The sequence below is a fragment of the Choloepus didactylus genome, chromosome 25 (assembly GCF_015220235.1).
Source record: "Choloepus didactylus isolate mChoDid1 chromosome 25, mChoDid1.pri, whole genome shotgun sequence".
Classification (NCBI taxonomy): domain Eukaryota; kingdom Metazoa; phylum Chordata; class Mammalia; order Pilosa; family Megalonychidae; genus Choloepus; species Choloepus didactylus.
The window spans coordinates 417,653-443,279 of record NC_051331.1 but is presented as its reverse complement, the minus strand read 5'-3'; the positions used below and the strand labels follow the sequence as shown (position 1 = coordinate 443,279).

Genomic DNA, 25,627 nt, shown 5'->3' with positions numbered 1-25,627 from the left:
TTAACCATATTATGTATATGATGTGTATATATAAAGCTGTGGTCATTATATTCATAAACTCAAATAGTAATATATGTGAAAAATACTAGTCTCAAATACTCATATTTTTACAAAAATATTGTTTTTTGTACAAAATTCCAACATATCAAGATTAACATTAAATCATAACTGATGAATTTTTAAGGGCCAGAAAGAAAATATTTGAGGCTTTGCAAGCTGTAAAGTCTCTGTGACAGGCACTCAAGTCTGTCTTTGAATCACAACAACCAGATACAAAAGATAAATGAATGGGGTGACTTTATTCCAATAAAATTTTATGGGCCATAGTTAACTGATTCCAGCTGTACATTGAATAAATAGCAAATGGTATGTTGTAGATTGGACTTGTACACAGAAATGAGAATGAAGAACAAACAACAAACAGAACATGGAGGAAACTCAAAAATGTAAGCTTTAGTGAAAAAAGCCAGACATGATTTTATATAAACACTATGATTTCACTTCCACATAATTCAAATTAATCTTTTATATTGGATGTCAATTTGTGGCAGGTTGTGAGGATGATTCCTGAGATGCTTACTAATGTCCTGTTTTATGCTCTGGATTCTGCAGGTAGAGATATTTTCATTTCTGAAAATTTACTTAATGTACACTAATTATATGATCATTTTCAAAAATGTTTTCCAAAAACAGTCTATTCGCTATCATATTGGAAGCAACTGCAAGATTTCAATATTACTTTTTTAATCTATACTATTTCCTTATATATAATAAGTGTTCTAGTTTGCTAATGCTGCAGAATGCAAAACACCAGAGATGGATAGGCTTTTATCAAACGAGGGTTTATTTTGCTACACAGTTACAGTCTTAAGGCCACAAAGCATCCAAAGTAACACACCAGCAATTGGGTACCTTCACTGGAGGATGGCCAATGGCGTCCAGAAAACCTCTGCTAGCTACAAAGGCACGTGGCTGGCATCTGCTCCAAAGTTCAGGTTTCAAAATGGCTTTCTCCCAGGACATTCCTCTCTAGCAAGCTTGCTCCTCTTCAAAATGTCACTCACAGCTGCACTGCGTTCAGTCTCTTTGAGTCAGCATGTTTTATATGGCTCCACTGATCAAGGCCCACCCTGAATGGGTGGGGTCACACCTCCATAGGAGTATCCCACCGAAGTCACCACCCACAGCTGGGTGGGGCACATTCCAAGCAAATCTAACCAGCACCAAAACGTCTGTCCCACAAGACCACAAAGATAATGGCATTTGGGGGACACAATACATTCAAACCGGCACAATAAGTATTCTGATATAATTTTTAATGTAATGTAGGAAACAATTCATAGAATGTCAATCAATAATTATACCTTACCTTAGTCACAATGTGCTGCCTCACTTGTAGAACAAAAATGTCTTTATCAACAATGGAACACTTCTAGCTGTTCTCCAGAGACAATGTACTTCATAGCTGGTATTGTCCAATGAACTTGTAAGAGTTCATGTCTAAGGGCTAGACAATGATTATCAGTGAGCTTGTATGTAGACTGTTGTCTACATAGTATTATTTTAGTGGCAGCAAAGTAATACAGAAAGCCTTAAACAGACATGATATTTCTCATATTTTTGCCTCTGATCCCTAAAATTCCTTCTAAAGATATTGATTTCAATTATGAGTGTCATTCTGAATTATAAAACAAATCCTTTTGGAAAGACAATTAGGTTATATAGTTTGTAATGACAATGTAGCTATGCAAATCTCAGATTTTAATAGGGAGAGCTGGAGGGAAATTAGACAATGAGATCTGTAAGGGCAGCTGTGTTCAGGAAGGCTAATCTGGGTCCTGCCTAAACAGAGTTTACCCTGAAGGGATTTGACACCCCTGGAGACCAAAAAGCACCTTAAGGGAAAATGAGTTTGGGAAGGAATCAGAAGGGATTGAGCAAGTATGACTCCACATTCTCCAAAGAAGCAGATAATCATAGTAAAACTATGGAGTAACACAAATGCATTAGCTTCTTCTGGTTACCTGGTGGACAATTTTTAGCAATAACTTAGGTGGATTGAAAATGTTACACTTCAGTATTTTGATCATTACACAAAGAATGACAATGGATTATGAAAAGGAGTTAAAATTGTCACCCCAATCATTTCACTCCAATTTTAAAATATACTAGTTTCATTGATTATAGTCTGCCAAGTCTCATAGCTTCACAGAAAGCAAGGTAAACAATAGCAAAACCATATTCTGGATTATTCCCAAGTAGGGTTTTAAAAGAAACAAGAAAAGATCTTCAGTGTTGGAGTACATAAAATTATACATGCCTATACCTCTTACTTTTATTTTGCACACAAATTTTGCATTGACAGGTTTAGTTGCATTAAGATACAGATTTTGCAGAGTGTGGTTTGACTTTTGTACATTATCTTGATGTGTAAATCTTGAGTAGTTGTTTAATGAACACATAACAATCTCTGTCTATATATGGAAATGACTCACACCTTATAAAATGCCACTCCAAACTTGACACTCCACACCTGAGCAATAGAAAGAACATCCCCCTAGGCTGCCAGTTTGTACAACTTCAGGGGACAGCAATTTCCTTATTTTCTATTTGTTCCCTGGAATTTTGAAATGATGGCCATCCATGTCACTTACTCTTCATACCAATTTTAACAATGTTTAAGTGTTAATGGAAATACATAAAACAACCTGCCACCAATATGGCAACCCTTACTATATGCTTGTCTCTGCCCTCAATCACCAACTTCGGAATACTACTTTGGTTTAGACATGGTACATGGATGACTTCTCTATTCATTTAGAAATGTCAAAACTTGGGAAACACTAATTTTGAAAATCCAAACAAGACTTTAATGTAAACATACATGAGCCTTCCTTTATTTAACCAATTGTTTTTTTTTCTAAGATGGATTTGTATTCAGGAACTTATTGAAGTCAAGGGCTTTGCAAACCAAAAATTATAATGTCTTTGAGACTGCAAATGTTATAAATACATCTGAATAATGAAGGTGCTAATTAAAACTTAGAATATATGAGATAATATATGAAATGCATTATAATTTATCATCAATTAGGTTATACCTAATTGATGATAAATTAGGTTATATTTGAAAAATGCCTTTGTTGAGAACTCCAAAATGGTCTCTAAAGTCAATAATTTTGTCCCTCAATTCCATTTTTAAAGACTTATATTGAAAAAGCATCTGCAAATGTTATTTCCCTTTAAATTGTATTTACTTTAGATTTTCTTATGATATAAGCAACTTGTTAAAAAACATAGTTGAATTAAATAAATTAATTACATCAATAGGAAACAATGAAATTACTCTATTTCTTAGATTTTATAGTTTATTTTATATTTGATGTCTTCACAATTGTAAACATTAAAAATCTGATATAAATACAGGAAAGCACAGTTATCTACAGGCAGTATTATTATATTAGATTTTTCAAACTTTATAAAAACTTTTTATTGTCTCAATGTGTTAATGGTAGTACATGTTCTTGTATCTGTGTGTTTTGGAATTAAAACAAAATGCCTATATTGAGATTGGTGAAGCAGAAATACAAATATTGTTTGATAGGAGATCAGGTAGCTATTTTAGCAGGTATAATATCAGACATTTGTTAGATAGGAAAAAATAATAATATTAAAAGTACCATAGTTATTTCTCAATCACCCACCTGTATGGAATATCAGATGATAAACCAGAGAATAAAGAGTTGAACACCAAGAAACCAGACACAGAAATAGTTATGTCATCTATATCAGTCAAGGGACAATTATGATAATGCATGTGGATGTAGCTACATCAAAGAAATGTCACTAGTTCTGGATCAGGTACTAATATGTGTGTGTTGTCTTGATTTATGTTTTAAATTTCTTTAGGAATGTTTTCCCTTTTTGAGTAAAATCATGTTAAAAAAACAAAAAATATGTTATGGTAACAGTAAGTGAGTACATTTCTATTGTTAATCTGAACAATTTCCTGTAATTTGCTTGGAGCAACCTAGGAAACTAAAACAATCAACGTCCTTATGTGAATGGAGACCATGTGAGCTCTAGTAAATTGGGCTGAGGGAGGCACACAGTCAAGCACACTCCCTTTCTTACCCTCTTGTTACCTGCACTACTAGCACCCTTGTAATTAAGTCTAAAACTTTCTTCATAATCTCCCCCATCAACAGCACCTCTCCTGAGAGGCATGGTTAGTCCCAACATATTTCTTTGTCACTTTAGCCTATTGTTTATAGAGATCACCCCCATATTCTAGAGCAACTTTGTTCCTATTTCAGTGGTTACCTAATCACAGAGTATGTCCGTGTGCTAATGAGACACAGGGTTGTTTACTGAAGCTGGATATGACCTGAGGGGTAAATGGGGAAGCAGGGAGTATTTTATCCAGGAAACTGCCATAGCACTGCCTCCTCCACAATTTTGGATGATATGGAGAAAGAATAAAGGGATGTATTTATTACCTGCATTTTTCACTTAAATAGTGTTTTCTATTACAGAACGTTTTGTAAAATTGAAAAAAAAGTCTTGTTAGAAGACATGTCTTATATGAAACAACTAATTGTAAAGACTATGAATTTTAAGTCTTTGGATGTTAATTTCTTAATCTATAAAACCAAAATTGAAAAGATTATCTTGAGGCCTATAAAGATCAGTGTATAAATAATGTTAAGTTGGATGATGGTGTGCTGCAAACTCTGAACATTGTTATACAAATATGATGTATTTTTATTACAATGATTTCATAGATTTGCTTAAATTGTATATATTTAATAGTCAGTTTAGTTAAAGCAATCTTGGAATATTTAGCAGTATAATCTAAGTTAATCTTCAAGATACCCTGATTAGGTTTCAAGTCCTGAGAAAATTCTCTGCAGCTCCTGGGTTCCTCCTCCACACTCTTGGTTTCAATTTCTGAGTGTTTCTTCCTTTTTCATGGAAGGTAGAATATATTTGGTGCTGAGCACTTCTATCCATCTACTTCCTTCATTAGAATTTTAGAAGCCCTAGAGCTTCTTCTCCTTTTGTATTTTCAACTTTCCATTTCAGTCCAAACTGACACTGTTTTTGCTATTGTGATTTTATCATAACACTGTAGGTCTTCAGTGAGTTTCACTGGATTTCCTGCCATTAGAAAAAGCCCATCCATAAACCTCTTCAAGATAAGCCCTTCTTTACATTGGGCTCCTGCAGAGATGGCTAAGGGAGAAAGCCATTAAGCTTCCTTCACATGTAGTGCTCTACTGAGGGGATCTGTGAGGCACAACCTTGACCTCTTTAAAAGGTGTTTGTGTAAATAAAATGCTTATTCCTTGTTTTTCTGATGTTTTAACAATAGATTTTACAGTCACACCCTTAGCTTTATCACTAGACCACATATTCTTGAGGGTCTGTAGAAAACATGTGTTTGTTTTAGAGTCTTTTGCTGTCTGCAGAGGCCGAGAATTTTCCAAAACTCCAAGTTGTGTTCCTTTTTGTTTACCAGTTCCTCTCTCATTCTATCTCTCCTTAAATCATGCAATAAGCAGTAATAAGACACATTAAACACTTTGCTTAGAATATGCTTAGCTACAGATGCTTGTTTGTTCTAAAGAAAACTTGACTTTTTATATAACCACAAAGGACAATTTTGGAGAATTACGGAAGATTTTGCCCTTACATAAGAAGGATAAGTCTTCTACCAGTATTCAATAACAATTTTCTCACTTCCTTTTGAGTTTTCATGAGCATTGTGCTCCAAGTCAAGATTTTTAATTACAAAGTTACTAAAGCAATTTATAACGATTCTATCATTTTCTACAAAATCCTTCAATCTTCTAATTCCTGCTTCCAAATCCATTTCCAAATATTTAAGTATTTGTTCTTGCAGCACCTCAATTCCAATACCAAAGTCTGATTTTATTACCTAATGCTGCATAATAAATCATCACAAACTTAGCAGCTTAAAACAACACTTATTATCTCATAGTTGCTTTTGGTCAGGCATGGATTAATTGTGCCCTTTGTTTCAGAGTTTCTCACATGGCTGTAATTTAGGCCTAAACCAAGTCTGGGATGTTATCCAAAGACCTGACTGGAGAAGGATCTGCGGTCGCGTCTACTGTGTCGGGGGGCGGCCGGTTGCTGAACCCTCGGCTCTCGGCGTTGCTCGGAGGGTACCGGCGGCAGGGGCTCTTTCCCGGAGGCGAAGGCGAGGCGGGGGACTGGGCCCGGTCCCTGGCGGTGGCGTGCAAGGTGTGGAGGGCGGCGAGAGGAAAACAGGCGGGACACATTTCTTTGAGGGTGCTGAAGCCAAGAGAGTTTATTAGGGGAGAGTACAAGCTTATATAGGGCGGTTTAGAGGGCGGGGTAGCTGTAGGGGTTAAAGGCTAGGATTGGTTCTGAGAGGGCGCGGAGGTCGTTTGAAAAGGGCGGGAGTTGCTCCGGCAACGGGGAGGGCGGGAGTTGCTCTGGTAACGGGGAGTGGGCGGGCAAGGTAAAGGGGGCGGTTTTCTCCGGCAAGCTTCCCCTGACAGTTGTACTTTGGGGTGAGGAAATGGGGCCTGCATCCGGCTCCACTTTCTCAGGCCTGGGGGGCCGTGGAGGATAGTACTGTCCGTGCCCACTACCTTTCCTAGGGGCTGATCAGTTCCCCTGGCCCAGGCCCGCCAAGTCGGAACTCGATAACAGTGTCCTGCAAGGATCCACTTCTAAATTCAGTGGTTATTGAAATAATTTAGTTCCTCAAGCATTGGCAGATTGAGGGCCTGGTTTCTAATTCACTTTTGATTTCCTCAATTCCTTGCCACAGGGACCTTGTCCACAATATTTAAAAAATTCCTGTATTAGCATTTTGCATGTAATTTACCAATGTTTTATTAATCTCAAGTTTGGTGGAAAAAGATTTGCAATGAAGACTTCTGTGTAAAACATTTCAAAAGTATCACAGAAGAACTATATTAAAACTTTATTTGATTATTTTTCAAAATTTAAACTCTTACTTTGAGTAGTATAAAAGTATAATACAAAGATATTAAAAAGCAAGGCTAAATAATATTCATTTTTTCCCATCTTCATTTCCATCCATTAATCAGCAACTTGTGTAATGTCCTTTTGAGGCAGGAGAGAATAGAGAATGAAGACTGTGGTCCCTGGCCTTCTATTCAGTTTTGAAAGAGTTAATGCAAATCTTCAAGCTTCTGCTGCAGACTTCATGGGGCCAAAATTTCCCCTAAAGCTCTGAAGCCTCCCCAAAGAATAAAAGTTCATAAAATCATGGACCAAAAGCAAACTCTTAATTAATGACAAATAAAACATTGGGTCATAAAGATTGTTAAACATCCATTCATAGACAAATTTCTGATAAGTAATGGCAGACCACAGGGCCTCATAGCTCCCCTTCTAGAACAAAGGAGACACCTAGTTAATGCAAACCATGGTTAAAACAAACCTTGCAAGCCCCTGGTATTCAAAGGTTACTGCGAAAACCTGCCACCTGCAAAACTTTCGTATATAACAAGCTAACCCACTGCCAAACACTGCTTGCTTCTCCTTTGAACATGTCCATGTTATATCTTTATCATGTATTCTTTCTCTTTTTCTTTAATAAACCTTACTACTTATTCCTACAGGCCCCTCTAGTCTCTGAATTCTTTCTGCAGCAAGAGTCCTGAAACTGGAATGGGGTTCTTCCTGGTACTACTGCCAACAGGGCACCAGATACACTTTCAGATAATTTTTCTTGTATTTCAGTTGGCTAAAGCTTCCAGAATGCAATATACCAGAAATGGATTGGCTTCTTTTTTTTAATGGGGTTATTAACTTACAATTTCCATTTCTTAGGCCATGAAAATTCCCAATTAAGACATCAACAGGATGATACCTGGACTCTGAAGACAGGCTGCTGGCATCCAAGACACCTCTACCACATAAGAAGGCACAAGGTGTCTGCTCCTTGCTTTCATTGCTTTCAGATTTTGTTTCCAGCAGCCTCCTCTCTGAGCTTCTGTGGGTCCTGTCTTTGCTTCTTCAGGGTTTTTCTCTCTAAACTCTTTCAACATTTTCTCTTCTTTATGTTCTTATAAAGGACTCCAATAAAAGGATAAAGACCCACCTTGAATAGGGTGGGTCACATCTCAATTGATAACTTAAACAAAGGTTCCCACTTACAATAGGTCTGTACCCACAGGAAAAGATTAAAAGATCATGGCCTTTTCTGGAGTACACAACACCTTCAAACCAGCACACCTTGCCTGCATGAACATAAAACTATTCAACCATATATAAAGGCATTACCTTTATTTCAGAAAAACAGAATTAAATAATGCATATTATTATGTAATTTTGTATTTTTATAAAGCATGTGTCTTAAATATTCCTATGTCAGAAGATAGAAATCCATCTTTAAAAATAACAATGTAAGTACACAAAGGAAAATACAAACATTCATATGTATTATTTTTAAAATAAGATTGTATTTAGTAGGAAATTTGATTTGATTTGATTTGTGGATTCTTTTCCCCTCTTCTCTTTTCATTTTGAAACCTTATGTCCAATATGCTGCATCCTTCCAATTAAGACACACCCCAGAACACTCATTTTAACAGCTTGCTACTTATCATTTATTTTTTCTTCCATTGCGCTCTGCTTATCATTAGGTGTAGTCATTATTTGCTTTCCAGAAATTAGCACATTTATATATGTTCGTGTGTTAATTTTCTCAATCAAGCATAGCATTTTTGCAAATCCTTCCATGTCAATAAGAAGAACATAAATACATTCCATTTAATGACTATATATTATTCCACATTATGGTTCTGTTTTTATCCAGTTTTCTATTTCCCTCTTAATTGGCACTCTTTTTGTTTCCAGTTTTTTGCCACTATGAACTATGCTAAAGTAAATATTTTTATACACATAACTTAAAGGTGAATTAAAGCAGTGACATGAAGTTAGTTCTTCCACATTCTATTCATCAAAGCAGTCAGGCACCAGTACAAATACAAAGCAAGGGGGGAAAAGACACCATTTCTCCATGGGAGAAGTGACAAAAATTTGCCACCAGTTTTAATCTGCCAAAACTACCATCAGCAAGTTGTAGAATCTGGAAATTTCTTGTTTCCAGATTCTTTTTTTATTAACTATTAGCTTCTTCAAGTAAATACCTAGGTGTGCTTATGTGTATGAATTTTTATTGTATTTCACATGCACTCAAACAACAAAGTTCTACTGATTGAAGAAGTATGCAAAAATCAGATTATCAAATCAAGGGTGGATGGAAGTTTATAGCAGTCATGTCATTGTGAAGGTGTGGTCAGCTCAGATTCCTGCTGAAGTAGCCAAGTCAAACCAGGCACCAAGACAATGGGCAAAGGTTTAGCAAGAATAGAGGATTACCTTGGAGTTGTTGAGGCAAATTTGGAAAGGAATAAAATTTACACTTCTAGTACATAACCTTTTAGGAGAAATGTGGATGTTAAAGATACTTCCAATGAAGGCTTAGAAAGAAATGATTAATGTGTTATTGGAAATTGGAAGAAAGGTGATACTTGTTACCAAGTGGCAGAGAAAATAGTGAAATTGTGTTCTGATGTGGATTGAAAAGGAAACTTTTAAGTGATGAACTTGGATATTTAGCTGAGCAGATTTCCAAGATAAGTTCAGAAGATGCACCATGAGTTTTTCTTGCAGCTTATGGTAAAATGCAACAGGAAAGAGATATGCTGAGAACCAAACTCTTAAGCCCAAGGGAAAGAGAAATTGATGGTTTGGAAATTTCTGAGTGTATCCTGCAGTGTGCACTGAATCTAGGACAAGAAACAACTCTATCAGGGACTTTCCTGACCTCTTGGGAAGCTAGTCTCCAGAATACATGGCTCAATATGAAGGTTTAATTGAACAACACATTACCAAATAGACTGTGACTGAACATGGATCCAATCAGCTATTGCAATAGAAGTCAGGATTGGTGGTGCAGTTATTCAGAAATGATCTGTGGAAAGTCCTTTGGTCTGATGATTTGAATCCCTGTGAACTTCACACAAAGCCAAGAAGGTTTTGTAAATTTGTATCAGCAGAACCACTGATATCCTGGACCAAACTGAAGGAAGGACTTCACAGGCAAAACTATGGAAGCCAAGATCTTGACCAGAGATTTCTTCAAGCCAAGACAGAGGGCTCATCATTGTGCATAGAAAGAGCAGGTCTACTACTGTACTCAGAAGGGACTTGAAGGGATCAGGTCTTGCACCCCATTGGTCAGGGAGAATGCTGCTACCCCAAAGTCCAAAGATTGTAGGACCTGTGCTCCAGCATTTGCAGATAGCCTGGCTCTCACCCCAATGCTTACAGAGCATGGGGTCTGTGTGTACTGGCATTTGCAGAGACTTACCACCTTCCCAGTGCTTCTTCAGGGAGAGTATGACTGCTGTATAAGTTATTAGAAGGGGTGGGGCAGCTGCTCCATCAAGCCTAGAGATAAAACATGGATCCATAGGTGATAGCAGACCTGGAAATCTAATGGAGATTGTACTTCAGTGTTTGGACTTGTTTGGGAACTGTGACCCTTGTTTCCCTACAATTTCTCCCTTCTGGAATGGGAATATCTATCCTATGCCTGTCCCACCATTTCATATTGGAAGCAGATAACTTATTACCTAGGATACACAGGTCCACAGAGGGGAATTTTGCCCTAGAATGAATACTCACCTATCCAATTTGATGATACTTTGTACTTAGCATTGTTACTAAAATGAATTAAGTCTTTTGGGATGTTGCAATGGAATGAATGTATTTTGCTGTGAGAAGAAAACATCCTTTTGTGGTCCAGAGGAATAAGTTCTTGACCTTGGTCCACATTCTGGTGGGTGTGGACCCATTGCAAATAACATCTCTTAAAGATGTTACTTCAGGTAAAGTGTGGCCCCACTGAATTGTATTGGTCTTTATCCAGAATACTAGATTATTTCATAGGCAGAATGAGAGTAAACACATATAGAGGCAAGAAAAGGCTGTCATTCGCATTGTCATATGACACAAAAGCCAAGGACCAAGTTCTTCCTGCAGGCAGCCCCAGAATGCCAGTCTTTGGTGCTGAAACCATCACTCTGCTAACACTCAATTTTGGACTTCTTCTACCCCCAAAATCATGAGCCTACAAATTCCCATTGTTTAAGAAAGCTTTTTTATGGTATTTATTTTAGAAGCTGGGAAATTAAAACAATAATGGATAATATACATTTATAAAATCAATGAATTGAGGATGGATTATACATGACTGGAAAAAGGCAATCAGACACATTTAAGGAAAAAAGTTGCATTTAAGATAACCATTGAAGAACTGTCATATTTCCAAATGGGGAAACCAATTACCCTATTTCAGAAATGGAAGAAACAGGATGAACAATGAAGAGGAGATCAGTCATTAATAGAGAATCTAGTGAGTTCCATCAAATGTCTCCTAGGACTGGAGGAGGAGGGTATAGACTCAGGGTAGCTAAGAATCATAGCATTAAAATCAGTTCTGGGAAGGGCAAGATGGTGGAGTGGTGAGGTGTGGGATTTAGTAACTCCTCCAGGGCAGTTGGTAGAAAGCCAGAAACTGTGTGGACTGGACACCACAGAGGAATTTGAGTTTGGACATTCTTCATTCAACACTCACAAATGCATGGAACAGCAGAGATCAGTGAAATCTGTAAGTTTTTGTGGCTGGGGGCCAGTGTTCCTCCTTGCCAGGCAAAATCCCATGGAAGGAGGGGCCATCAGTTCTGGGAACCAGGAGGGAGAACTGCAGTCACACCACTGATTATCATACTGAGACTCAGGGACAAAAACTCCAACCAAAGATAAACTGAGACCAGACACTGGAAAATCTGGGAGCAGTCAGCCCAGCAGAGAGTACGTAGGGCTAGCAAAAACAGCAAATAAATAAATAAAATAAAATAAAATAAAAACAAACTTTTTTGGAGTATGGGTGAACATAATATGGAGTAGGACAGGGCTCAAACCAAATGAGGCACATATGCAAATCTAGGAGGCAAGGGCCCTTATTTGAAAAGCTGGTTTCTCTGCTTTCTTGATTGTTTCTTAATTGCCCCTCAACAATGTGTCTTTTAGCATTTCCATATCCCATCAGATCTGCAAGGACTGGAAATAGTTCATACTGGTCCCTTCTTTTTCTTTTACTTTTCAATTTTTTCAATTTTTTCTCTTTTTCTAAAATAGTTATTCTAAGAAGCCCATTACAGAAAGCCTCAAAGACTTTCAATTTGGGCTCAGGCAATAGCAGAGCTAAGATAGCACTGAGAGATAAATCAATAAGTATAGTCACAGGAAAATATATGAATATACAGGGGACCATTGATTATTCAGGATGGAATGGATGGTATGTGAACAAAGCCATCTTAAAAAAATGGGTTGATTATGAAACATTGAGGGCAATATACTGAGTGAAATTAGCCAGACACATAAGGGCAAATATTACAGGGTCTCACTGATAGGAACTAATTATAATATGTAAACTCATAGACATGAAATATAATTTACCAAGATATAGAATGAGGCTAAAGAATGGGGGAATGGTTGCTTAGTATGAATAGAATGTTCAACTAGGATGAACTTAAATATTTGGAAATGAACAGAGCTGACAGTAGCACATTGTGAGAATAACTAACAATGCTGAATGGTGTGTGACTGTGATGGAAAGGGGAAGCTCAGAGTTATTTTTGCCACCAGAAAGAAAGTTGGAGATTGAAAGATGGTACTGTAAATAACAGTAAACATTGTGGTGGGCAATGTCCAAGATTAACTGTACAAATATTAGAAATCTCCTTCATGAACCAGAAAAAATGTATGACACTACAACTAGAAGTTATTAATAGAGGGGTATATAGGAAAAATATTTACCTATTGCAAACTATATACTACAGTGAGTAGTATTTCAATGTTCTTTCATAAACAGTAAGAAATGTACTACACCAATACTGTGAGTCAACAGTGGAAGGGGTTGGTTAGAGATATGGGAGTATGTGAGTTTCCTTTTTTTCTTTTTCTTCTTTGTCTTTATTTCTTTTCTGGAGTAATGAAAATGTTCTAAAAATTGAATAAAAATTAATTGTGGTGATGGATGCACAGCTGTATGATGATACTGGGGGAATTGGCTGTACAATTTGGATCTTTGGATAATTGTATGTTATGTGAACAATCACAATAAAAAAGAAAAAAAGAACAAATGAAGAACACTGCAAATGACAAATATCTTAGAAATAAAAAAAAATGAGGGGGAGATTAAATATTTTCAGACAAACAGACACTGAGAGAGTTTAATAAGAGACTGGCACTACAAGAAATACTAAAGGGAGTGCTACAGGCTCATAAGAAAAGACAGGAGAAAGAGGTTTGGAGAAGAGTGTAGGAAATGAAAATTACCAGGAAGGGTAAAAAGAGAGATAGAAGAAAAAATAAGACTTGACATGTAAAATCCAAAAGACAAAATGATAGAAGAAAGTACTGCCCTTATAATACTAACACTAAATGTTAATGGATTAAACTGCCCAATAAAAAGACACAGACTGACAGAATGGATTAAAAAACAGGATCCATATTATATGCTGTCTACAAGAAACTCACCTTAGACACAAAGAAAAAATAGGCTGAAAGTGAAAGGTTGGAAAAAGATATTTCATGCAAACAGCAACCAGAAAAAAAAGGGGGAGTAGTCATATGAATATCAGACAAATTAGACTTCAAAAGTAAAACAATTAAAAGAGACAAAGAAGGACACTATATATTAATAAAAGGGTCAATTCATCAAGAAAATATAAGTATCATAAATATTTATGCACCAAGCCAGAGTGCCCCAAAATTCATAAGGCTAACACTGAGAACACTGAAAAGAGAACTCAGTAACTCCACAATAATAGTTGGAGATTTCAATACACCACTCTCATCAAAGGATAGAACATCCAGACACAGAATCAACAAGGAAACAGAAATGTTGAATTGTATGATAAATGAACAAGCCTTGACAAACATTTATAGAATACTACACCCCACAAAAGCAGGATACATGCTTTTCACAAGTGCCTATGGAACTTTCTCTAGGATAAACCTCATGCTGGGTCACAAAGCAAGTCTCAACAAATTTAAAAATATTGATATTGTAGAAAACACTATCTCAGATCATAATGGAATACAGTTGGAAATAAATAAAAGGCAGAAGATCACAAAATTCACAAATATATGGAGACTAAACAACACACTATTAGAAAACCAGTGGGTAAAGGAAGAAATTACAAGAGAAATTAGTAAATACTTCAAGGCAAATGACAATGAAAACACAATATATCAAAACTTATAGGATGCAGCAAAAGCAGTGTTGAGAGGGAAATTTATTGCCCTAAATGCCTATATTGAAAGAGAAGAGAGAGCAAAAACTGAGGAATTAACTGTCCACCCGGAGGAACTATAGAAAGAGCAGCAAGTTAACCCCACAGCAAACAGAAGGAAAGAAATAACAGATTAGAGCAGGAATAAATGAAACTGAGTACAGGAAAGTAATAAAGAGAATCTACAAAAGCAGAAGCTGGTTCTTTGAGAAAATCAATAAAGTTGATGGACCACTGGCTAGGCTAACAGAGAGAGAGAGAGAGAGAGAGAGAGAGAGAGAAAGAGAGAGAGAGAGAGAGAGAGAGGACAGATGCAAATATATGCAATCAGAAATGGGAAACAAAACATAACTTCTGACCCTGCAGATATAAAAGCGATAATTAGAAGATACCATGAGCAACTATATTCTAGTAAACTGGACAGCATACACAAAATGGACAACTTCCTAGAAAAGCATAAACAACTAACATTGACCCTAGAAGAAATAGACAACCTCAACAAACCAATCATAAGTAAAGAGACTGAGATTGAGTCAGTCATCAAAAAGCTCCCAAAAAAGAAAAGCCCAGGACCAGATGACTTCACATGTGAATTCTACCAAGCATTCAAGAAAGAATTAATACCAATCCTGCTCAAATTCTTCAAAAAAATTGAAGAGGAGGGAAAGCTACCCAACTCATTCTATGAAGACAATATCACCCTAATACCAAAATCAGACAAAGATACCACAAAAAAAATAAAAGGAAATTATAGACCAATCTCTTTAGTGAATATAGATGCAAACATCATTCACAAAATACTTGCAAATCCAATCCAGCAGCACATTAAAAGAATTTTACAGCATGATCAGTGGGATTTATTCCAGGTATGCAAGGCTGGTTCAACACAGGAAAATCAATTAATATAATACACCACATCAATAAATCAAAGCAAAAGAAACACGTCATCTCAATGTAGAAAAGGAATTTGACAAAATTCAACATCCTTTGTTGACGAAAACACTTCAAAGGATAGGAATAAAAGGGAATTTTCTCAATAAGATAAAGGCAATATATGAAAAACCAACAGTTAACACCATACTCAATGGGGAGGGACTGACAGTTTTCCCTCTAAGATCAGAAACAAGACAGGGATGTCCACTGTCATTATTGTTATGCAACATTGTGCTGGAAGTTCTAGCTAGAGCAATTAAGCAAGAAAAAGAAATAAAAGGCATCCAAATTGGAGAGGAAGAAGTAAGATTTCACTCTTTGAAGATGACATAATTCTGTATGTAGAAAATCCAGAAAAATCTACAGTAAAGCTATTAGAGCTAACTGATGAATACAGCAAAGAGGCAAGCTAAGAGATCAACACAAAAAAACTTTAGTGTTCTTATACACAAGTAATGTGCAGCAAGAAGAAGAAATTTTAAAAATCCATTTACCATAGCAACAAAAAGAATTAAGTATTTAGCAATAAATGTACCAAAGGCCACAAAAGATCTATATAAAGAAAACTACAAGAAACTGCTAAAATAATTTGAACAGGACCTAAAAAATGGAAGAACATACCATGTTCATGGATTGGAAGACTAAATATAATTAAGATGTCAACTCTACCTAAACCAATTTATACATTCAAGGCAATGACAATTAAAATCCCAAGAACTTACTTTGCAGAAGTAGAAAAACCAATAACCAAATTTATTTGCAAGGGCAAGGTGCTCTGAATAGACAAAAGTATCTTGAGAAAGAGGAAAGAAGTGGGAAGTCTCACACTACCTGACTTTGAAACACAATACAAAGCTACAGAGCTCAAAACAACATGGTAATGGCATAAGGACAGAGATACCAACCATTGGAATAAAACTGAGTGTTTAGAAATAGACTCACATTTACAGACAATTGATCATTGATAAGGTGGTCAAGCAAAAGCAACTGGGACAGAGAAGCCTCTTCAATAAATGGTGTTTGGAGAACTGGATACCCATTTCCAAAAGAATTAAAGATGACTCCTACCTCACTCCTTATACAAAAATTAACTCCAATTAGATCAAAGACCTAAACATAAGTGCTAATACCATAAGACCCTTAGAAGAAAACATACGGTAGTGTCTTAAAGATCTTGTGATAGGAGGTAGTTTCCTAGACTTTACAACCAAAGTATGAGCACCAAAGAACAAATAGACAAATGGGATCTCCTCAAAATCAAACACTTTTGTACATCACAGTAGAAAAGTAAAAAGGCAGCCCACTCCATGGAAGACAATATTTGGAAACCACATAGCAGATAAGGGTTTCATTTCCAGAATATATGAAGCAATCCTATAACACAACAGAAAGACAAAAATCCCAATTAAAAAATGGGCAAAAACCATGGACAGACACTTTTCTGAATAGGAAATACAAATGGCTCAAAAATACATGAAAAATGCTCAACTTCCCTGGCTATTAGGGAAATGCAAATCAAAACCACAATGAGATATCATCTCACACTTACCAGAATGGACATTATACAAAAAAAAATAAAACAGAAAATTTCAAGTGCTGGAGAGAATGTGGAGAAAGAGGCACACTTATTCATTGCTGGTGGGAATGTAGAATGGTGCAACCACTCTGGAAGACAGTGTGGAGTTTCCTCAGGAAGCTAAGTATAGATTTGCCATGTGACCCAGCTATTCCATTGCTAAGTATATACTCAGAGGAACTGAAACTTAAGACACAAACAGACATTTGTAAACCGATGTTTATTGCAGCATTATTCACAATTGCCAAGAGATGGAAACAGCCCAAATGTCCATCAATGGACAAGTGGATAAAGAAACTGTGGTATATACACATGACGGAGTATTATGCAGCTGTAAGACAGAACAACGACATGGATCATCTAATAATGTGGATGAACCTTGAGGACATTATGTTGAGTGAAGTTAGCCAGAAACAAAAGGACAGATTCTGTATGGTCTCACTAATATGAACAGACATTAATGAACAAACTTTGGGAGTTAAAAGCTGGTAACACAGGTGACCAGGAGATAGAAAGAGGGCAGAGACCAGCCATTTGATGCTGAAGGACTACAGAATGTTTAGGATTGATTATATAGATCCAGAAATAGATAGCATAATACTGTGTGATGGTATCACAGTATTGTAAATACATTCAACAAAGATGTCTGTGAGTAAAGCTGAAAAAGGTGGGATAGGAGAATGTATGACACCAGAGGTAAAGATAGATGATAAAGACTGGGACTGTATAACATGGCAAAAACTGGAGTGGCCAATGACTGTTACTAATTACACAAATATAAAAATGTTTTTGCATGTAGGAAAGCAAATGAATGTCAACCATGTAGAGAGTTGAAAAAGGGATGGTATTCGGCATAAAACATCAAGCAAGCTGAAGTTTATGGTCAACAGTAACATTGTAATATACATCCATTAAATGTAACAAAGGGAATATGCCAATGCTAAATGTACATGAGAGGGGGATATAGGTTAGGAATATGGGATTCTTGGTAGTGGTGTTATTTGCTGTCCTTACTATTGTATTGTAAGACATGTTATTTTTCTTTTTATCATTTTTTTATTGCTAAAAAAGGCAATTTTTCTTTTAGTAATCAATATGTTCAAGTGCTGATTGTGGTGATAAATGTACAACTTTATGATGAGACCATGAACAACCGATTGTACACTCTGGATAAATGTATGGTATGTGAAAATAACTCTATAAAATTGTAGGAAAATATATATATGGGAGTAAAAGTGTTGGAGAAAACATGGTGAGAGGGATGTACCTATCTACTGTTGATGAGCAGGTAGAATGGTGTAGCCTTTCTGAATGTCAGTGTGGTTGTTCCACAAAAAGTTAAGTATATGGAGACAATAAGTTCCTGCAACTTCATTATGGGGTATGTCATTTGAAGATCTGAGAGCAGAGACAAGAATGGACATTTGCAAACTGGTGATCATGAAGTAGGTAATCATGATTTGCAAAGGGTGCAGATGACCTAACTGACTGAAGAATGGAATGATGCACTGTGGTGTACGCATACAGTGGAACTTTGAGCAACTATGAGAAGGAGTGAAGCTGTGAGATACACAATGAGGTGAATGGATCCTGTACCCAGTATTTGAGTGAAGTACACCAGAAATAAAGGCAAACAATTTAATGCCTCACCCATATGGACTAACTACAATGTGTAAACTCCGAATTGAATCTTAGAACATAGCCTAACGTGGACACAATAATTGTAATAGTCCCTAGATTGTAAGCTCTTACAGCAGTTAACTCTATCCCTGAATTGTAAGGCCTATCTCTAAAATTTGAGATGCTGATCCCCTAGCGTATAACCTGATTGGTCTCTGGAACAAGGCATATCTCTGAGACACCTGAAACTCAGAGCTAGAGCTCGGCTGATATGAATGTCAGTATCAGTGCATACATCCACTGTCAAAAAAAAAAAAAAAAAAAAAAAGCTGAAAAAGAGCCCAGACTTCAATTAGTGATATGAATGAAGCAGGTCTGGTTAAGACCAGGGCAAGACAAGCCAAAGGATAAAGGCTGAAACTGACTGTGTTTTAAAACTTCAACTTTCATATGAGACCAAGGGAATAGATATCTATTTGGTACAGGATCTAAATTTTCTAAACGGTACAACTCTACAGTCGATTTGTTCAAACACCACAATTGCATGGAACTTTGAATAGGAAGTGAGATACGGTAGGTTACTATAGGCTGGAGTGAAATAGTGACACATCCTAGAGTAATTTGGGCAGATAATAAAAACATATTTACAGCCACCCCTCCCCAACCCCGAGGATCTGGGGGAAGGTGCAGATGTGTTGGACATCCTCACCTGGACTGCTGTTGATGTTGTCACAAACATTGGGACTGGCGGTTTGATGTGCTGAGCCCTCGAGCATGGGACTTGCCCTTATGAAGCTCATTTCCACAAAGGAGAGTCTAAAGTTGTATGTAATGATGCCTAAGAGTCTCCCCCTGAGTACCTCTTTGTTGCTCAGATGTGGCCCTCTCTCTCTCTAACTGAGCCATCTCGACAGGTGAACTCGCTGCCCTCCCCCCTACCTGGGACCCGACTCCCAGGGGTGTAAATCTCCCTGACAATGCAGATTATGACTCCCGGGGATGAATGTGGACCCTGCATCGTGGGACTGAGAGTATCTTCTTGACCAAAAGGGGGATGCAAAATGAGATGAAATAGTTTCAGTGGCTGAGAGATTTCAAATGGAGCTGAGAGGTCACTCTGGTGGAAATTCTTATGCACTATATAGATAACACCTCTTAGGCTTTAATGTATTGGAATAGCTAGAAGTAAATACCTGAAATTACCAAACTCCAACCCAGCAGTCTGGACTCCTGAAGACAATTCTATAATAATGTAGATTACAAGGGGTGACAGCGTGATTGTGAAGACCTTGTGGATCACACCCCCTTTATCTAGTGTATGGAGAGTGGAGGAATGGGGATAAAAACTAAAGGACAAATGGGGTGGGATGGGGGGATGATTTGGGTGTTCTTTATTCACTTTTATTTTTTATTCTTGTTCTGGTTCTTTCTGATGTAAGGAAAATGTTCAGAGATAGATTGTGGTGATGAACGCACAACTATGTTATCATACTGTGGACAGTGGATTGTATATCATGGATGATTGTATGGTGTGTGAATGTATTTCAATAAAACTGACTTTAAAAAAAAAAGATATTTTTCAAAAAAAAAAAAAAAATAACACCAATTTACACCAAAAGACATGACCGGAATGAAAACATATGGCCTGAATTAACACTACTGTTTACAATATGACAAAAGTTGTTCATGAAATGCCCTGAAGATACAAGTTTAATGCAAGCCAGGAGCCGTGTGCTGAAGGAAAGTAGTTACTGGAGGTAACATGATTTCTTAAACTACTGATTTCTTCAATTAGAAATATGTGTTAGACTTTTTTTTCTTGGTGTGTGTGTGTTGGCTTTCAATTTACTTTAACTTAAGCATTAGCTAAAATGAAACAAAAACTGGAAAAATCATCAAGAAATAATCACCTGATGGAGTAATACTTTTAGGACATACATCTGGAAATCCAAAAACTCCAAATTACCTAGAGGAAACAGTGAATAAATACACATTGAGGAACATTCTATCAAATGGTTAAACCGCTGTCTTCAAATATGACAAGCTTAAGAAGAATATATATATTTGCTTAAATACAGAAATTCACAATAAGATGAATAGATACCTGATCAGAAAAGACAATGGATGATGTGAACCGAGACTGGTTTGAGGTGTTTTTCCTTTCTTCCCTCATTTCTACCTTCATCTTTGATAATTTGGAATTCTTTGTTACAAAGGGCTTTCATTGTGCTATCGGTCTGGTATGGATTAAGCCTAAAATGTTATACTAGCCATACACCAAAGTTAATTCCCTAATGTGGCAACATCTCTGTGAATATGTAAGGGAATGTGTTTCATCTTAAATAAATGCTACAACCCTACAGAAAGATTGACCCATTTTGCTTCAGCACTGATTTCAATGGGCTAGAAAAAAACATTTCCTAACAACAGAAAATAAAACAAATGTGAATATGGTGTAAAAAAATAAAATCAATCCATTTCACAGGCAGTGGTTCCCCTCGTCTTGAAGGGAGAATGTCAGAGCAGGGTGCACTTCCAAGAACCTGACTTAAGAGGATGTGGGAAGATTGGGCAGGAGAAGTGCCACCCGAAGCTACTCTCTTTGGCATGAGCACAGTGGGATAAGACAGGACAGGGAAGTCTTCTTGGAACTTGCACTGCTACTAAATTTCACTTCGAGGCTGTACAAACATTGTGCCCAATAAGGGGATGCAGACTCCCAAGGTTAGCACCATCTTTAAGGGGCAGGAAGGGAGGATTTTCACAGTTTCCAGGGGAGCCCTCGAACCATCAGGGACTAGGGAGTCTTCCCACCCAGGCAGAGAATCCAGAAGTGCTATGGGAATTCTTGGACCGAGGTTCAAACAATATTCACTTGACTACACCATCCCTGCCTTCGGAAAGTTCCCTCTCCTCTCTCAAATTTAGCCTCCTACACACTGAAAGCTAACAAGAAACAATCATCACCATTTCGGTCCTGCATCTGTGGACTGCCCTGAAAGTGTCTCAGGATTTATGCCATTACACACATCCCGGGCAGGCACAAAATACACCAAGAAATCAAGGCGATCACACAACAGGAGAAACAAACCTCCTATCAAATATAACTTGTTGAGTGGCACGACTCATCCAGGTGCCCCACAGCTTCCTGGAGACCAAGCGATTTCTTGGAATGTGCATGCCCGAGCCCCATCATGGGCCCCGGTCACACTGTGAACCGGGGATGCTAAGCGCCCATCCTCAAATCTACAGATTTGCTGCTGTGAAAATGAAAAGAAACATGGCCCAAAACATGGCCAAGGGTATTGGTGTTAAAGCCCCAAGCAGCCAAACATGCCAGGAAGCCCCTGGGATATCTGGGAGAGCCAAATTCTCAACATAACTCAGGGATGTAGGTGATCCTGTTGGCTGCAAAAGCATGCTGACACAGTTACTTCAAAGACAAGGGGCCACAATTCCTTATACCAATTTCTACCCAGGTTTGGTTCCCTTCCCCTTTTCAGAAGCCAGAAAGATACACACTGTACGGGAGGCCTGTCTCTCAGAAACCCAGTACTCATTGTGAGGTATGTGGGGGGAGGGGCAGGACATGGGAGAATGCCCATTTCCAGGAAGACTGAAATCTCAGCCCGTTTGTGAACTGGCCTGCCTCTGTTTGCTTCACAGGTTCTAGCGAAATTGAAGTTTTCTTCAGGAGGTGTCTTTGTGCTGGTTTTTCCAATGTTTACCTGGCGGCTGATGGGTAAGGAAATCTTCCTGGGGGTGACAGAAAGAATGTTTACATGTTGCTGTTGACCACAGCAGACTCTACACATCACGTTCACCAGAGAAATCCGTATCTGACGCTGCAAAAGTGGGAAATGCACCAGTGTTAATATATCTACCTAAAAGAGACAACAGGAAAATAAGTAACAGCAATTTGCACCAAAAGACATGACCGGAATGAAAATCTATGCCCTGAATTAACACTACTGTTTACAATATGACAAAAGTTTTTCATGAAATGCCCTGAAGATACAAGTTTAATGCAAGCCAGGAGCCGTGTGCTGAAGGCAAGTAGTTACTGGAGGTAACATGATTTCTTAAACTATTAATTTCTTCAATTAGAAATATGTGTTAGATTTTTCTTTCTTGGTATGTGTGTGCTGGCTTTCAATTTACTTTAACTTAAACACTAGCTAAAATGAAATGAAAACCAGAGAACACATCAAGAAATAATCACCTGATGGATTAATACTTTTAGGACATACATCTGGAAATCCAAAAACTCCAAATTACCTAGAGGAAACAGTGAATAAATACACATTGAGGAACATTCTATCAAATGGTTATACCACTGTCTTCAAATATGACAGGCTTAAGAAGAATATACATATTTGCTTAAATACAGAAATTCACAATAAAATGAATAGATGCCTGACCAGAAAAGACAATGGATGATGTGAACCGAGACTGGTTTGAGGTGTTTTTCCTTTCTTCCCTCATTTCTATCTTCATCTTTGATAATTTGGGTTTGTCACAAAGGGCTTTCATTGTGCTATCGGTTTGGTATGGATTAAGCCTAAAATGTTATACTAGGGACTCGGGCAAGATGGCGGCATAGAGAGGAGTGGAAGCTAAGTAGTCCCCCTGGAACAACTACGAAAAACCAGAAACAACTAGTAAATAATCCAGAATAACTGCGGGGGGCAAAAGAGACCATCCACTCATCATACACCAACCTGAATTGGGAGGAATGCCCGAGAACACAGCATAAAATCTGTAAGTAAAACCTGCGGAACCAGGTCGGGAGACCCCCTCCCCCATAGCCTGAGCTGCGGAGCCTCGTGGTGCCAGAGAGAAGCTCTCTCCCAGCAAGCGAATACAGGTCAGCTGAGATCCAACTGGGGTTTTAAGTAGCGAGTGTGAACTGCTCACTACAGGTACGAATCCCCAAAAAACAGCCAGAGGCTTTGGGTGACGACTGACCTGGGAGAGCCGGAGGGTCGCCTTGGACTGGGTCTGAAGGGGACTGTTTCTTTTTTGGCTCAGTGGAGAAAGCCCCAGTCATTTTCAGTTTCCAAGGCTGTGACTCGGGGAAGGGCAGAGAGAGCACAAGCAGAGAGCGAGACCATTGAAATGCTAATGACATCCACCTGGGGGGTCTGTCTTCTCTAGGAGGAAAGGGGTGGGGCCCTTTCCATTCAGAACCAGACCCCAGAGCCTGGGGGAACACAGCCATACCTCCTCACACCAGTAAAGAATTATAGGCTGACAGGTGCCATCTGCTGGGCAGAAAAGCACAGTGACCTGAGGCATCAAAGGGTGGAACAATTTTCTAAGACACACCCAAAGGGAAACCAGATACTGAATATTTCTTCCCTCTGGGACCTGAGCCTGTTCTGGTCTGGGAAAACCTGATTTGGATAACCAAGTAAACCATGCCTAGACAACAGAAAATTAAAACCCACACTAAGGAAAACAAAGTTATGGCCCAGTCAAAGGAACAAACGTATACTTCAACTGAGATACAGGAATTTAAACAACTAATGCTAAATCAGTTCAAAAAGTTTAGAGAAGATATTGCAAAAGAGATAGAGGCTGTAAAGGAAGCACTGGACATGTATACAGCAGACATCAAAAGTTCAAAAAAAAAACAACTAGAGGTTAGCAGTCAAGATGGCGGAGTGGTGAGGAGCAGAATTTCGTCTCTCCCCTAGAGCAGCTGGCAATTACCCAAGAACTATATGAAACAGTGTTTTCGGGGTCTCCAGTAACCAGTCACACATTGGACACAAGTTTGGAATTGGAGGAAAAGCTGAGATCGCAGCGAACACTGTAAGTTCCCCGGACCAGGGGTCTGGCGCCCCTCCCCACCCAGACCTCACAGACTGTCTTGCTGCCGGCTCCCTGAAAGGAGGGGAAAAAAAAAAAACCCAAAAAACAGCAATCTGCTGAGGGCAAGAAGGGAGGCTCAACCCAGCCTCAACTGCAGAATTAATTAACAAATTAATTGACTAACTTTGGGAGCTGGGGTGCTAAAGAAGGGCTGGGATCCAAGAAGTGGGGGCACGTAAAAGCGGGCACCCATTCCCAGACACCAAAAAAGCCATTTTTTTTCCCCCCTTACATTTCCTCCCTTCTGGCTTCTCACTGATCCCTTATCTTTTTGCATTTCAATAGCCCCCGGCAGGGGTGGAACTGAAGCAGTTGGAGAGTAATTATCAGACAATAGCCCAAAGCATACCTTTAAATGCTCTATTCTGACATTGACAAAACTTCCAGGCTGGGGAAAGACATTTAAAAGAGACTCTTTTTCTTTTTTTTTTTCCTTTTTTCTTTTTCTTGATTTCTTTTCTACTTTTTTTTTTTTTTTTTTTAATCTAAAAGTAATATATGTGGTTATTTTCTATCGGAAAGCCCAGGTTGAGGGACTAGGCTGGGCTTGAGAGGAGACAGAGTACACACAGTGTCTTTGAATTCCGTATTCACTACTGAAGGCCTCCACCCCCATCTTTAATTGGCAACTCAGGCTGACCAAGGACTCTACCTGGAGAGGCCCCAAAGAGGAGAGGGGAGAAGGGAATAGTGCCCCTGAGACACAACTGGAGTTCTGAGGATTGGGAGAGTGGAGGGAGGCCCAGCTCAACTGGCAGTCCTCCTTCTGGGAATTCAGACCCCAGGGGCTGGAATTCACATTCCAGCTTCAGTCAGCCACGCCCCTGACAGGATCAGAGTCACCAGGAGAACTAAAGGCTCCACACCTCCCTACACTGGTGGGGGAGCTGTGGGCTGGCCAGCGCCACCTGCTGGACAGGAAGGGAAAAGCACCAATTCTAAAGGCCTCATGGGAGGGTCTCATTCTCAGGAAAACTCTGTACTCCCCCCCCAATGAGACCTGGGCCTCACTAGACTGGGGAAATCTGACTAGGGTCGACCATATCTGAGGAGACCCACTCACAAAAAGGTTACATAGAGGCAGAGCAAGAAACAGAAAAAAACAAGAGGGGAAAAATTCTGATCAACTAAATAGAACCTAAGTTAGAGGTCTAGAATAAGTTGAACTGAATAACAGAGGCCAGGAAACAAAGCCAACCAACAAGAAAACCACTAGGTAAAA

At 38.3% G+C, this 25,627-nt stretch overlaps 1 protein-coding gene across 1 annotated transcript in view; it reads right to left on the bottom strand.

Moving 5' to 3' along the window:
• Positions 1–11,721: 11,721 nt before the first annotated feature.
• The window catches only part of LOC119520178, a 33,256-nt gene continuing 19,350 nt past the window's right edge, over positions 11,722–25,627 (bottom strand). The window contains exons 5-6 of the mRNA XM_037817895.1: positions 20,439–20,494; positions 11,722–11,780 (exon numbers count right to left, since the gene is read on the bottom strand). Of these exons, the coding sequence (XP_037673823.1) occupies positions 11,775–11,780; positions 20,439–20,494 (62 nt within the window). The 3' untranslated portion in view covers positions 11,722–11,774. The remainder of the gene's footprint in view (positions 11,781–20,438; positions 20,495–25,627) is intronic.